At 35.2% G+C, this 15,931-nt stretch overlaps 1 protein-coding gene across 2 annotated transcripts; it reads left to right on the top strand.

The window, feature by feature from the left end:
* Nucleotides 1-3,341: 3,341 nt before the first annotated feature.
* On the top strand, nt 3,342-10,025 carry LOC123306986. 2 transcript variants are annotated; one of them, XM_044889186.1, is made up of 2 exons: nt 3,342-3,402; nt 8,920-10,025. In XM_044889186.1, the coding sequence occupies exons 1-2, from the start codon at nt 3,398-3,400 to the stop codon at nt 9,548-9,550; spliced, it is 636 nt and encodes a 211-aa protein (XP_044745121.1). In that variant the 5' UTR covers nt 3,342-3,397; the 3' UTR covers nt 9,551-10,025. The 2 variants fall into 2 exon arrangements, with proteins under 2 accessions (XP_044745121.1, XP_044745122.1); XM_044889187.1 differs by lacking the exon at nt 3,342-3,402 and adding an exon at nt 4,110-4,155.
* The last annotated feature ends 5,906 nt before the right edge of the window (nt 10,026-15,931 follow it).

Genomic DNA, 15,931 nt, shown 5'->3' with positions numbered 1-15,931 from the left:
TAAACAAGACTGGACATCTTGCTTCGAATTACCACAAAATGAAGTAAATAGACAATTTAACTTATTTCACTCTATATACCTACAACACTTCAACAGAGCTTTTCCAAAGAAGAAAAAAATTACAAATAGAAAGAAAAAAAGACATAACACGGATCCAAATATTGAAGAAATTAAAAATAAATTAGACATATTGCTAGTCCTGAGTACTCATGATGAAACTTTCAAAGAAAGATATAAACAACCAAAAATAAAATATGACCAACCATTAGCTAGACAAAAATCGAAAAATTACGAAGCTTTGATTGAAAAATCAGACAACAAAAATAAAACAGTATGGTCAGTAATAAATGGTTTGAAAAATTCGAATAGGAAAGAGATAATAACTGATGATCCTCACCAAATGAGATAAACAACTTTTTCACAAGAGCTGGAGTAACTTTAACCAGAAACATGGCAGGAACAGATAGTGTTAACAAAATAGAGGAACAGTAAGTCACTTCGCCTAAAAAAGATCACTAGTGCAGAAACGAAAGAAATAATAAAAGAATTAAAGAACAAACATACATATGGTTATGATGAAGTGTCGAATTATATCATTAAACAAACAGCAGAAGAAATAATTGTACCTTTAATATACATTATCAACAACTCTTTGAAATATGGCATCTTTCCAGACAGTCTCAAGAAAGCAATTGTCAAACCTGTCTATAAAAAAGGTGATGTAAAGGACTATAACAATTATAGACCTATCAGCATTTCACCGAGCTTCTCAAAAATAATAGAAATGGCTTACTGTAGGCAAATAATGGAATACTTTATAGAAAACAATATATTAAAAGAAAATCAACATGGATATTTGAAGGAAAGATCTATAAAGACTGCAACCTATGAATTTATTACCAGAATAGTGGAAGCTTTCGAAAACAAGAAACTAGCTATGGGAATATTCCTGGATTTAACTAAGGCCTATGACTGTTTAGACAGTGACAAGCTAATCAAAAAGTTGGAATTTTATGGTATAAGAGGTCCAGTGCTTCAGTGGGTAAAATCTTACTTCACATGTAGGACACAAATGGTGGAGTTTCAAATAGATGGAGAGACAATAAGATCTGGAATAGAGATGCTTCTTCTGGGCATACCACAAGGAAGCATCGCTGGTCCATTATTCTTCATAATTTATATAAATGATTATGAAACAGACACAGAGCCTGGGAGTGAAGAAATAACAGAAGCAGAAGAAAAGAGGATAACTACAGTTAATTATGCGGATGATAAAAACATACTCATTGCTGGTAGATCGTATTCGGAAATTGAAAGATTGGGCGAAATTACTATGGATCAGACAAACAAATGGTTCAAAAACAACAATTTATTGTTGAACAAAGAGAAAACTAAATTGATACTCTTCACACCATCAAGTATTGAAGAAAGGGAGAGCATGGAATTAAATCAAGAACAATATACATTTGTCGATTCAACAAAGTTTTTATGATAGAGGCAAAGATAAGATTTGGAATTACAGGAATTGGAGTGGAGCAGGAGACATAAAACCGCTATTTATATTACAGAAAAAAAGTGTCCGAATCATTAACAACATGGGATATAATGAAACATGCAGAGGCATATTCAAGAAGATGGGGATATTGACAATATATGCTATATATGTCCAGGAATGTGTACTGTTTGTTATGGGTAATAGAGAACTCTTCAAGAAATATGAAAATAAGAAAGCTTTCTATGAAACGAGGAATATAGATTACATCTACCCAAGGTATAGATTGACAACTTCTCAGAGACAGATGGAATATAGATGCATAAAGATTTATAATTCACTACCAATTAGAATAAAAACTTTGAATAATATAAAAACATTCAAAAAGGAATTATTTAAATATCTTATAAATTTGGAGCCCTACAGTTTGGAAGACTTTTTGAATTGTAGATAGACCTATTGTTTTGTTTTGACGTTGTTTCTTTTCACTTGTGTACACTATGTATGTAAGGTGATTATGAAATAAAAGGCTGTTATTATTATTATTATTATTTTCGGGGACTGACACAGAAACTGGCCTTCCCGATCGGTTATCATCTTCAATGGAAAATTTACCTCTTTTGAAGCTTGCAGTCCAATTTTTCACGGTCGCATACGAAGGATATTGATCACCAAGGCTATTAAGCATATCTTCGTAGATCTGCTTACCTCTTAACCCTTTTACTTTACTTTTTACTTTTACTCGATGATGGCTCGATACTCCAATTTTTCGATTTTCACAATTTCGGTGGACATCTTCATTCTTTTAATGTATTGCGTAACTCGGGTTTGCTTTTTTGACCTCAAACTTCACACTGACACTTTTAATGAGTTATTGTTCTTTGCTCTGGTAACGCAATATTTTTTTATGCCTGGAACTGGTCTAGACTAACTAGATATGAATACATCCTCGTATGGATGTACAGAGCAACGATTAACGACTGTACTTGGAATAGCACTGTGAGAGGACAAAGTTTTCATTTTTGGATTGAGTAGAAAAAGCATAAAAAAAGCTGAATAATCGGCATGAGAATTACCCCAAAAGATGGGAAAAAGCTGAATTTTTCTTCATACCTCTAAAACCACCCCCTGAAATATATGAACGTTAAATCCGAATCGCTGACATCAAAAAAACTTTTTCCATCGAAAAACGAAATCGAAAAAACTACCATGGATTCAAGAACATTCTGTAGATATAGACAATAAGGAGAATTTGTAGAAATTAGCGGCTTTAATTATCGATAAAAATCTTGATGGCGTTCCAATTAAAGAGACTCTTCATCTCTGTCGATGCTGATTTTCTTGGAAAACCTCTTTCAGTTTCATCGTCTTTAAGGGCGTTGATTTCTTCATGCGCATGTTCTGGGTGTACTTCTCTAGCCCCCAGATCAATATGCATAATACTCACTTCTCCAAATTACAAAATTCCTGGGCGACACCAATCCAGAAGAAAATTGTGAAAATTACGCTAACAGTTTCCCGATGAAAATGATCATCTTTCGATATTTGTCTCTGAATTTTTTTTCGGAATTATATTCCATTATTACTCGAACTCTGGAAAAAATTACTGATAAAAAGGTTTATTGTTGAGGTTTCTGTATCATTGAAACTCATCAGTAGTGCATCATAATCCTTCCAAAAATGACGTCGTGATGTTATTCACCCTATACATATTTATTTATTTATGGTTTGACATATTTATTCACCTTTCCATGTTATTAAACGCATACTTAGGAAGTTCAATATCAATTAATATTATCAGATAGGGTAAATGTACCTAAAGCTTTATAAAGAGTCGATGATATTTATTGTGTGATAGGTAAGGTGCATAAAAAGATCGAAAACATTGGGTCCTGGCTAATTTTTATGAAGTAAGTAGAAGTCTCTGAAAAGGGATAGTATGTACTTATTGATCTGTTTCTGTTGATCCTTTCTTTCCCAAAAATATTGCACCTTCGTGGGCAGAAAATGGTTTATATTTTTGTTTATATAACGAGTATATTATTCCCTGTTTCTGTGTATTTTTGATGTTTATGACTTCTTCTATAAAAAGTGGTTAAGGATTTTGAATCAACAAAAGCAACTGATTCAGTTTTAATAAAATTTATCTTCTCTTAGAAATTATTACTTTATTTTATTTTAGGACTATGTACCTATTTGAATACTGATTATCTTTAATAATTGGCAGAATATGACTAGTTCCTGTTATTATTATTTATTATTATTCGGACCGGGGTTTTTGTGGCTCAGTTAGCCTTTCAGTAACTGCGACCATGTGGATCTTTTGCTCTCTACCCTACTCATTCATAGAAAGCCAAGGAGGTTGTCAATGCTGTTGATGAAACCTACACAACATCCTTAGTAGCCTTGGCTTACGTTACCTCGTGAGTATCCAGGACCGGTTTCCCTAATGAATGGTTCTTAGGCCATCAGCCAACTCTGGACACTTGCATACTATGTGTTCAGCTGTTTCTGCTTCTGAGCCACACTACAAATCTCATCTACTGACTTTCCCATACGGTATAAATGATATTTGTACCACAGTACCTCGTACCAGCCTCGTCAGCAGTTCCACCAACACCCGAAGCTCACCTCGTGACAGCTTCAGCAGCTTTCTGGTAAAGGTCAGTAAAATCGTCACGAATTTCCTTGACTGAGTAAGTCGAGAAATGTTTCTCCAGAGAGTTATTCTATTGCTCAACACCCATTGTTGGACCGCTGTCTTATGTTGGTCTTTTCCAAGCCCACAAAGGCTAAGGTCCAGCAGGTTGATCTTGATGCTTTTTTTCATCGGCTTTTTCATTTCCTCCAACACCACAATGCCCTGGTACCCATAGTAGAGTCACTTCATTGTTTGTGGCCAGTTGCTTTATGGTATGACGGCATTCCCATGTCAGCAGAGATTCCTGGCAGTGTGATCCCAGGGACCTCAGCGTAGCCAGACTGTCCGTGGTCATATAGAGATAGGCACCCCTTTGAGGTTCATTTTATAAGACAATTCTAAGCGCATACGTAAACAGCCAATGCCTCGGACTACAAAATAGAGGTTTTTAGAGATAGGTACTCAGTTTAGCTCCTTATACGCCAATGCCGATGTCTCTCTATGATTTTGATCCAACAGTAAATCATGTGGATGACTATGACCGTTATGAAGGTTGTTTCGAAGTCGAAGGTGATTAGCATGAATAGTTCCTAAATCCATACGAAAAATAATAGTGGGTAGATCTTCAACTTCTCATTGGAACAGGTAGTGTTCAAAGATAAAGAATGAAGTGTTAAATGTTGAAATGTGATGATAGAAACTCCACGAACCTCCATTCGTGTTTTATCTGAACTGGCTTGATTCTCTGTTGAAAGAAGAAATCAATTAGTTCCCATATAACTTGATTGATGCAAGATGTTGAATACTCTCGAAGGATGGCCTTCAGCCAGTGGTTTTCCAACCAATTCATTGATAACCTGAATCAATTCTTTTTTCTGATCAAGTCTCTTATAGGCTTCAACTTTCTGAATATGTCAACTCTCAAAATATGAGGATCAGGAGCAGCTAAAACCAAAAATTTTCCAAATCGCCTCAAATATTCTTTTGATACTTAAAATCTAACTCAGTGATAGAAGACGTTGGAAGAAAACATTTTTGAATCTGCTAGTACCTAACTCTCTTTGAAAAAGTGCCTTTCCATACAAAATTACCATATATGAATATTATCAATGTTTACGTGTTTATTTTCCTTATGGAAATATGAAGTGATTAAAGAAAAGAATTACATTCAACCAGGGAACATCAACCTTCAATTATTCATTGAACGCACCATAATAATGATCCAATTCCACTCAAATCTGATACATGCCAGTGGATCTAACCGAAGAACTAAAGCATATTGCTTTATCTTCTTGGATATAACAACTACACAAAAGAAAATTGGGCCCATTAATATCGAGCGGTCGATTTGAATCATCATTTCCCAGTATACTTTCAAATTGAAGCAAAAGAACGAGAAAGTCAGATCTAAACCAAAGATATAGAGTAGTAATCTTTGATCTAAACTGAAGCCAGATCCAGACGTGGATACAACACGGTGCAAACACAGTGCTTGTTGAGTCTGGACGGCATCTACAAGGGTTCGATATTTAATTTACAGTGATTTTAAACAGGGAACAATTACGTTACTCATGAGAACTGTTCCGGCATTACCCAGTTTTTGTTCAAAATGGAAAACTCTGATTTTCCCTGACCTCAAAAGTCTATAACTGGCACAAATTCAATAAACCTATCAAGGCATTTCGCGATTCTTTTCAAAAAACAATTCCTGAACTTTTCCAATAACAAATTCATCCACAATCAGCCCAAATACTGCAGAACTAATAACACCGGAGGCGACATTGACTGCGAGCATTAGTGGAGCAAACGATTTAATAAGTGTCATCATCCAAACAAATATATCACGGCCCCCTTAGACGTCATAAATCGGAGTCAGGCGCAGCAGCCTACCCCTCGCCCGTCGCCAAACAAACGTGCATCGGATGTCATCGCCAGGCCTGCTGCTATTTTCTACATGGTTACACAATCAGCAGACCTTTGGAATGAGGGATTACTCTTTTCATTTCTGCCAGATAATCGGGTTGTTGGTTTTCGGATCTTTTATGGGGGATGATGCCGGCTCCCTTATCGGAAGGAATGCGGACTGGAAATCTGTAAGAATCGTTTTGTTCGTGTACAAAGGACGTTTGTAGTGTGGGGGATCCAGGAATATTATTTTGGAAGACGACAGTGAATGACACAGTCGATGGTTCGAAAAAAAATGTCTCAACTGAAGTTAGATGAAGGTTATATTGATTTCGAAGAATTGTCGTTAAATTAATGCGAGCTAATCATGAATCAGCGCAGGAATTGCCAAAGAGGCTGAAACAAACCGGTTTCGGGATTATTGTCCCTCACCAGTACAGTGCAGTGTAACACATTTAAATCGCAGGATGGCACCTTTAAGTAAAACTATCTCCCTGGTACCCGCGGCACTTGACGGCGAGTACTGAGTGCTCCAGGTCTTTATTTGTTTACTTTCCAATTCAAAAAAATCTGGAAATGGGGCGCTTGTAGAAGTTAATTTTGATAATTAGAACAGTGATTGCAGGAATTTGGACAATTATGTTCCTTTCAAATCTTTATTTCAAACTAGCCGACGTTTCGGAGACAAATTTTTCCTTTTTCAAGGCTTATTCTAATTTAAAGATGAAACTTTGTGAAATCGTTGAAAATAAGACATTTGGAAAATGGAAATGGACGTTTTGATGTTCGTGGAAGGTTTCAAAAGTTGAAAAAAGGGAGTTCCTTATGTAGGAAAACATTAAATTAGAGGTAGACATTATTATTATTGAAGAATTATTCGCGCATAAGGCTAAAACTTGCACCTACAACTACAAAAACTGAGTCAACAAGCAGTTCCGCTTCGTTATAGAATTCAGACACAAGTAAACTAATTTCTGCTTCAAAGGAACTGGAAGATGGTAATTGCGGATTTGGATTTGTGTAAAAGGCTGTTTATGAGAAATCGAACGAAAGGTTTTTATCGTCGCATAGTCTCTGGTGATCTACCCCAACTATACCATCATATATAACCCATCATGCCGATACTCTCTTACATTGAGGATTACCCCAATGAAGAAACGTAAATAGAAAATAGAACCATTTTGCTCAAAAATAATATGAATTATTTTGCTTGATTGCTGTGTATAATTTGTTTATTGTATTTTGTGTATGAATTTATTTTATCTTGGAAATGCCACCACTGGGAAATTCGCTGGTGGAAATATTTTGTCGAAAAAAATCGTCTTATATGCTATATACAGGATGAGTCTTCGACTTTTTTCCCAAAACATTTTCTCCGATTCGTCGCTGATATAGATAATATAGATATAGCCATTTTGATTTTTCATGATGAGCTGTGCCACCCCTAGGAAAACAAAATTACCTTCAGAATAACTAGCTAAATATGTGACACTATACATCTGTGGATCTTTTGAACAGAGTTGTACTCAGCCAAAGTGCCCATTGGTTCAACTTTCACAGATACTTTTTATTTTTTGGACATAAAATTACTCGAAAACGGCGCATTATACAAGAAAACATGAAGAATACTTTCATTTTGAAAAACGTTCAAATATTCATTATATGGCGTCCAACTTAGTTTCAAGAATTGGGTTCTTTGAATTTTTGTTATTTTTATGGTACGCAATGGTTATAATGGGAAAACTGGAAAACGTGGGTGATATCTTGAGTTCGAAAAAGAGTCATCAAATAAATGGATTAGTGTATTCCGAAATTCGTTTCATTCGATAAAACCCTTCATGAGTCTATGGTTTTTCAACAGCCCGTATCTTTTAAACCGAGGCGATTCCGAAAAAATAGTAAAGGATGAAAGTTTTTGTTTTGACCTCGAAAATATAGCTAGGTTCTGTTTAAATATACGTACAAGTCAAAAGACTCTTGCACCCTGTATGTACGTACATATATGTGGTTTTCATATTGAGCTATCTATAAAAACAAAATATTTCCTTGTATCTATGTTCCAAGGTTTTAAGAAGGTATAAACCATAGACATAGAGACATACTGAACAATACCAGCATGAAATTTTCTATTTTATAAAAAGAGAGAAATGATCTTCGGGCCAACACCTGTCTCTTTTCTGTTGACATAGAGGTGAGTGTGGACCAATCAAAATTCTAGAAAACGACAACTAGCAGGCTCAATGTTCAGTTTCTTTTTCTGGTCGTATTTCATGCAAGATAGAAAGGGAAGGCACAGACCTTTCTCTATGTCTATGGTATAGACACAGATTACAGAAACAAATTTTGTAGTCTGTGGATATAGAATTCTATATCTTCTTGATAGGTTCCACTGTTGTCGACTTAACAAAGATTACTTGACTTAGGTAAAGGCATTCTACGTCACAAGCTTTTGAATATTCGAATATTTACTAAGTTTCGAAGAGTGTATTTCTGAAATTTCTCAATTTTGAAGCGAATCTTTTACGTGTTGGATAACGATGAATGGAAAAAGGTTTTTCATAAATAATCTCGAATACGATTTTGGAGCTTTAGGAAACTTGCCAATTCCAGAACTCAATGAAACAAAAGACCAAAATTTAACGTCAACATTTCACAAACGGAAAAATGAACATCAGACCATAACCGGAAAAACTAACGATGGCACCAGTCACATTTCCCGTCCATATAAGCTAATTACCCTGCCATGCAAAACCCCGCTCGGAGCTCACAAAAGCCCGAATTTCCGAACAAAACCGGAGCATTACGCAACCCACCCCCACGTCCACCCTTCCCGCCATATTGCCACCCGTAACTCAATTTAATTTCTGGACTTTCCACGCAGCATGCCGATATCGATATTTCCGCTTTTCCTGGTTGTGGGCGTCGCCTGGACCTTCCCGTGGAAATTCCCCACGCGTAGCCATGGAAACGACGCCTTCTTCGAGCCAATAATGAGCCGGTCTGAGATCAAGAGGGTCTGCGTGGAGCTGTGCATGTCCGGGCTGGGTGGAGAAGCCTGCGGAGACGACTGCGTGGACCTGTCGCCACTGACTGTCACTTTCCAGTCAGATCCTGCAGGCGATGCGGTGCGGAACAGGAGCGTGCCGGTCGGCAGCCCGCGCTCGGACTCGTGCCCTGTTCTGTGTGCGAACGGCCTAGGTTATCCTCTGTGCAGCTGCAGGAACTCCAAGAGCAAACCTGCGAATTTCGTGCAAGTCTGTGGTCATTTCTGCCTGAGCTACGACTATCAAGTTTTCGGCTGTCAACCCTGTGACGTCTACAGAAACCTGCAGAAAGTCAAGGACATGTCTTACCTGTTGCCCAGCAATGTCTCGTCCGGTTACCTGATGGTGGGGATGGTCCACGAGATGAGTCCGTACTGGATCCAGTGGTGCATCGATAAATGTTCTGAGGGTGAAGGTGGATCGGCCTGCAATTGTGATAAACCCATAATGGCCACCATGACCAAATAACATCGCTTGTTCTGGCTCACATGAGTAAGAAAGTTTCAACCATTTTAAATGTATGATACAATCAATGCAATTTCAATAATGTCAAAGAGCACCTATTTTTGGAGCAGCACAATACCTGCTTTAGCAAATTTGAAAGCAGGTCCATGTGAGATATACTAAATATTCTTTTTATTCCATGATGTTTAACAGCTAGGTTGAGATATGCTTCATACATAGCATAAATGAGTGAAAATATAGGGGGTTTATAAAGGTACAGATGTAATGACTTAGCCTTAGCCAATAATTCATGTTCATTCGGTGTTAGAAAGCTCTGTGTTTAGTTAAGAATATTAGGCACTTTTATTGATGTTGATTAAACATAGATGGTACGACAATTTTATTACTATTAAGTTTAAATATTCCTCTATATGAAATTGCTTTTCGAGAGTTATCACAATAAGTAAGGCACATTGTTCAATAAATTCGTGAAATATTATTTTGTTTTTTTTTTTCGTTTGTTTGTCCTAAGTGTTTGAAGTAATGATGTCAATATAACATTCAAACGTTGTTTGAAAAAATCTTTGTCAAGAAGCCTTTGGAATTTGGTTGACATTCTGACCATTCTGTGGATATAGACGTAGACTTAGCTACCAGTGCTACCACATTATTTCAGAGTTCAGAGGAAAAATAAGTAAACATCTAAATCACTTGAATTCTGACGTAATTTCTTGAGAAAACAGACTGAAACGTTAACTTGACTTTTATCAAATTGGAAAGAAGTAGCAAAAGCTTAGAGTTACGTTCCAACATAGAATATCAACCTTCAAAATTCCATAGTCTACTTGAAGGCGAAGTTTTCTGGACGCAAGTTACAAATTTTATTTCCAGAAAAAGCGAAAATCGTTGGCAAAGAAGAATTTTTTGCAGAATTCAAGTTTAGAAATGTAAAACAATTATGTATTTATGTATCAACGACGTGGCTTGAAAGAAGACAGTATTCTGCCAAGATGCATATCACATTTTTTCGTCGACTTCAAAAAATTTCATGTTATGTTCTTATTATCGAATTTTGCTTTAATTAAAATACAAATATAGAGTGAATTCCAATACATAGTCAGATTTTTCCAACTGAGGTAGCCAGCAAGCTGATCAGCTACATGGTATGAAGAAATGGAACAGTAAATTTCTTTTATATACTGTCGGACTTGTAGTATAGCGATGGGTTTTGTAGCGTGGTCAGTGCTAATGCCCTACCTACCAAAAATAAAAATAAAAACGATAAAATAATAAGTTCTCTTTTTTCCTTATTTGAGCAATTCAAAGACAAAATCCAGTCTTCCAGAAAAGTATAGATATATAAAATCAAGGTGCCCTGACCTTGGTGGAAAATGAGATGTTTCTGTTGAGAGGAACGTAGGCAATTGAAAATTTTAGCTCTATCCGTATGCTCTATCATTCCTCTTTTGAAGAACAAATGATTTAGTTTTTCATCATTCATACTATATATTCTATTGAAGTCTGATGCTCTATAGAGTCTGGACTAACTTTTCGTTTAAATACTGATAGTTCTAGGCGCCAAATTTGGATGTTTAATGATTAATTCTGGAGAGAGTGTGTATTCCATGTATCTATACTCAAATATTTAGGGCTAGCTCCAACTATAACAACTTCATCCATAAAAACAACATGTGGTCTTTATTCAATGCCCTCGATCCTCGATCTTAACCCATTTTACGAAAATATGCACCAATCTCTGAAAAGCTGTTTAGTGAAGATATTTCAACTAGCCTTCATCTGTAGACATATTGCATATCTAAAAAACCGAGGTTAGAATTTTCTAGAACAATAATTGTAACGGTCAAATACTTTGAACAGAGAAACTACAATACATCTATCAAGTCGAAAATTAACAAATGATAAATACAAATTCCTTCCGAACTACTTAAAATATTTGCAGATGATAGATCATATGGTATCAACCTAAAGCAAAAATTTTTACACTTCCTTTCTCCAGCAGAAACAACTCCCTGTATTTAAATTGAGGTACGGCATACCTATGTATAGTATTTATAGGTGAATTATTGTGGAAATATTGTTATATATTGAGTAGGTACATATGTAGGATCCAAAAAGGATCAAGGTGTGTTTGAAAAGAAGGAATATTCCTTCTTTATATCTAATAGGTATTGATTCTTCGACGTCTAGATGAAAAATTGCAACAAATTCCCTCATGATTTTTGTTAGCATTTGATGTTTCATTCGTTAGAAATCGTTGGCTGTGTAACTCATTTAAATGTAATTCATAAAAATCATGAAAAACATGTTGCTCAACTCGACACAATCGTTACTTGTTTACTTAAAAGTTAAAAGGAACAACAACGATGGAAGAAGGGGCAAAAATTACTTTTGGCCAATTTGGTCCACTCCAAACAATTGCACCAGTGTTACTAAAGATGGCGAATTTCGGAGCATTGGAAAAACTCGAAATAGAATAGCTGTGCCAAAATTTTGTATATCTATGAGTATAAGGTCACTTTTGCTAAGATTATTCCAAAAAATGATTACTAATCTTGATAGACATGAAACATCGTAAAACAAAATACACAACTGATACTCTATAATGAAAGCCTAGACATTTTTTTCAGAGTGCTACTAAAGTAAGTAAGTAAATTTAAAAAAGTGTAAAAGATTAATAACGAAAAAAAACTTCATTCAAAAGTAACATACATATAGCACGTAAATGAAAATAAGAAATTCCATCTTCCAAAAATGAAAAAATGTGAAATAAAATATTCAAATGCAATCAACAAAAAAATGGAACCTCATTGCTTAAAGCGTAGCAATGTTTGAATCAATAAGTATAAATAACTAAACCACTAATACATCAGCCAGTCTCATGATCACTTTGGAAGTCTCATAAAATTTAAAACTTGTTTTAGTTTCTCGTTACAGTAGAGCTAAAAAAAGATTCAAAATTGGGACTTGTTCTATTTTCTCCTGAACTCTCTTTTACTCATCTTAACTGATAGAATACGATCTTTTGAGAAAAATAAGAACACATAGTATTTTAAAGTGTAATTGAAAATAAATTTTTCTTTCAATACAAAAGAGTTATCTTCTATTGTGCAGAAAATCCAATCGAGATAAAGTATTGTTTAGTATGACATTTAGAGAAGCTGTGTAATAAATACATATTATGCATATTTGTATCTTCGTGTTGTTAATTGTTATTCTTATCTTATTGTATTTCTCAGTATAACGTCGCTTCTTCATGCTTGTTATTATTTCTCCACTATTTCGTATAGATTTAGAATGATCATATCATGAGATTTTCTGAACTGTACATACTGGTATGTTCAACTTTCACCTTCCTACTTATGGTCAATATTTTAGTTTACTTCTAAATCCTTCTGCTTCGATACTATATGTATCAGATTTTATGCGTAAATATGTGAATGTATATATCTATTGATTGTAAATACCAATGTTATTCATTTTCACGTTTCCAGATTTGTTGAAATTTGAAATGTTGTGTAAAGACAATAATTATACCTTAGGAATTGTACAGATTATAAGAAATAACTGTTAAGATGGTTAGGAATAATTGTACAGATTATTTTGTAGATCTACGTTACGAATAGCAGCAATTGAATAAATGTATCATCGAAAGGAAAATTTCATTTTATCCCCAATCTAATTTAAGCTTGAATATACGTATCTCCTGCATCCTACAAATAGCCCATCAGGCTTATTTAGGCTTCCCAGTCACTTATCGCTATATACTTTTGTAGCATGTTGTGTGAAAACCCTTGAATTATTATGAAATTTTCTTCGAAATATAGGACAAAGATAGTTTCACTGTTTTGTTCTGAGAGGTCAGCAATTTTATGTAGGAAAATTTATATCGCCTTCTGAAAATAATGCTCGAAGCTCAGGTAGAAGAAACAGCTTACCAATGCATACATAAATTAAACAAATTCATTGAACTGAGGATTTTTTCAAAATAAAATACAACAAAATCAGGTTCAAAATATAGAACAAAGCCTTCAGAAAGAAAATTAAAGATTATTCTAGATTACTTGAGGGGGAGGAGACAAACATCATGAAAAGAAATTTTCCCGCACCAAAAATTGCCTATCTTTAATATTCAAGATGGCGGTGATATCATCCCTCTATGTCCAATGCAATTCCATGAAATTTTAAGTACGGATCTGGCGGCCGGCCGTAAAACGCTGACCACGCCGTAAATCTGATTAATCACGCGTGCAAAGATTATAGACTACTCTATAATCTTTGCACGCGTGCTGTATGAAATGTTTCAGACTTTTTTGTCAATGAATCCTCATTCACTTGAAAAAACGAGGGCAAAATCAATCTATACGCATGACCATAACCACAACGCTCATCAAGGTCAAAATGAACGCAATAGGTTCACCCATTGAACTCTAAAAGAAATTCTTTTAGAGTTTGAACTCTGAAAGAAATTCTTTTAGAGTTTGAACTCTAAAAGAAATTCTTTTAGAGTTTGAACTCTGAAAGAAATTCTTTTAGAGTTTGAACTCTAAAAGAAATTCTTTTAGAGTTCAATGTTTTCACCATCCTATCAGCAATGTATCCTCTCGCTTATGCAACACATATTACAAAAGAAAATCTTCTTTGGTTGAGGGTACAAACCGTTGGAGGGAGCCAGTGGACATTGTAAAGGAAATATTCCAATACAAACATAATATTGAATTATTGATATAGATTTTATAATATGTAGCTTATTGTACCGAATTCGATATTCATTTCAAATCGGGATTTAAATAATCGGTAGGTATATAAAGTGTGAACATTATTTTTCCAAGGACGACAAATATAACATTAGTGTATTTGTATGATTTCCATTTTCAATAAGCTATTATTTACATTTATATCAATTTTATGTCTCGAGGAGATTGATCTTTATAAGCATATTTCAAAACTACTCTACAGATAGAGTTGTGCTAATGATCCATAGCGGTCTAAGCATAAGAATTTTCTAAATGAAAAAAAATTTTATCCTGATTCTCCTTATAGGTGTACCAATGTAGTACCTCTGTACCTCTCAAAAGTCTTTTGATTGCACGAGTTTGAAGAACCAGCTTATCATATTACTTTTACCTTCGCTATCGCTCTATCTTCAAGTGTTTTTCTAGCTCTTTGATTGAAGATTTGAAGAAACAGCGTATTACGATATTATACTCACCTTAGTTATAGCTCTGTTGTTGTCATTAGTAAATGTTTTTCTAGTTCTGCAGACAACGGAAATAGATATGCGCAAAATCAAGAATTCAACTCTAGATACATATCTAGCAAATATTAGACTTAATCTTTGATATCTAGAGGTTTTGTTTCAGTCCAGCTCTACCGGACTCAAAAATCCTGACCACTGTACAACCACTTGGGCTGAAGAAAATAGATTTCTTCTACCCCATAACTTCTCGACAGACTCAGCAACATATACTTTTGTTGATGTACAATAGGCACCGCCACTTTACGGCAGTAAGTTTCGGCTTCAATCTGTTGCACTGGGTTGTTCCTCTAGTAGGGGTTAATACTCAATGGATTAACTGAATTTTTACTAGACGAACAGTTTTGAATCAAAGAGATGACTCTTATTTGGTTGAATATTCATTATCACTCATGGCCGTCTTACTTCTCTGATTTCCATTGTAGTCGGAATGACTGAAATAAGTATGAAGTTAAGCCACCCTTCAAATTTGTGGGTGAAAACACCGTTTGCCGAAAACGGACAGTAATGAAATGTATTTTCCGTAATAACTTGAAGTAAACATGGAATAAAGTTGACACTTTTCAAAAATATCCAATTGGCAAGTTAAAAAGGAAAGTAGGTCCTGATCAAAATACAAAACCAACTACTAAAAACAAAGCATGACCATTTTCAGCACATGGGAGACATTCCTTTCCCTCCCTCCTCAAATGGGATATAAAAGAGGATCTTAGCTTGCCCGGGTTACCTGAGTTATTGCGAACAGCATTTCAAATATGATTGCGAGTGTAAGTAGCGCCTATTATAAATATTTCAATTTGTGCAAAAGGCTAAAAACAATTTCGTAGAACTTCGTAAGAATCGGTGCTCTGAGTTTAGATCTAAGCCGCCTTCCCCCGTTAAATTGAACTGGTGGTGCGAAAGCCCCTGGAAAGACGAAAAGGATAGGAGAACCGAATCCTGCCGTTGTGCTTTCTCCCGACCTGAATTTGGTCCTCATTTTCCGATAAGTGAGAGTTGTTTTTTATTTTTCAGTTATACGATCACCACTTCAAGTGTTCATAACATTATTTTGCCACTAGTTCCTGTATTTTCAATTCAATCCGTTCGAAGGAAAAAATATTTTACTTATTTCAGATGTCTGTAACTCT

The sequence above is a fragment of the Coccinella septempunctata genome, chromosome 2 (genome assembly GCF_907165205.1).
Source record: "Coccinella septempunctata chromosome 2, icCocSept1.1, whole genome shotgun sequence".
NCBI classification, from domain to species: Eukaryota; Metazoa; Arthropoda; class Insecta; order Coleoptera; family Coccinellidae; genus Coccinella; species Coccinella septempunctata.
The sequence above is the reverse complement of the archived record's forward strand: the minus strand, read 5'-3'. Positions and strand labels throughout refer to the sequence as shown.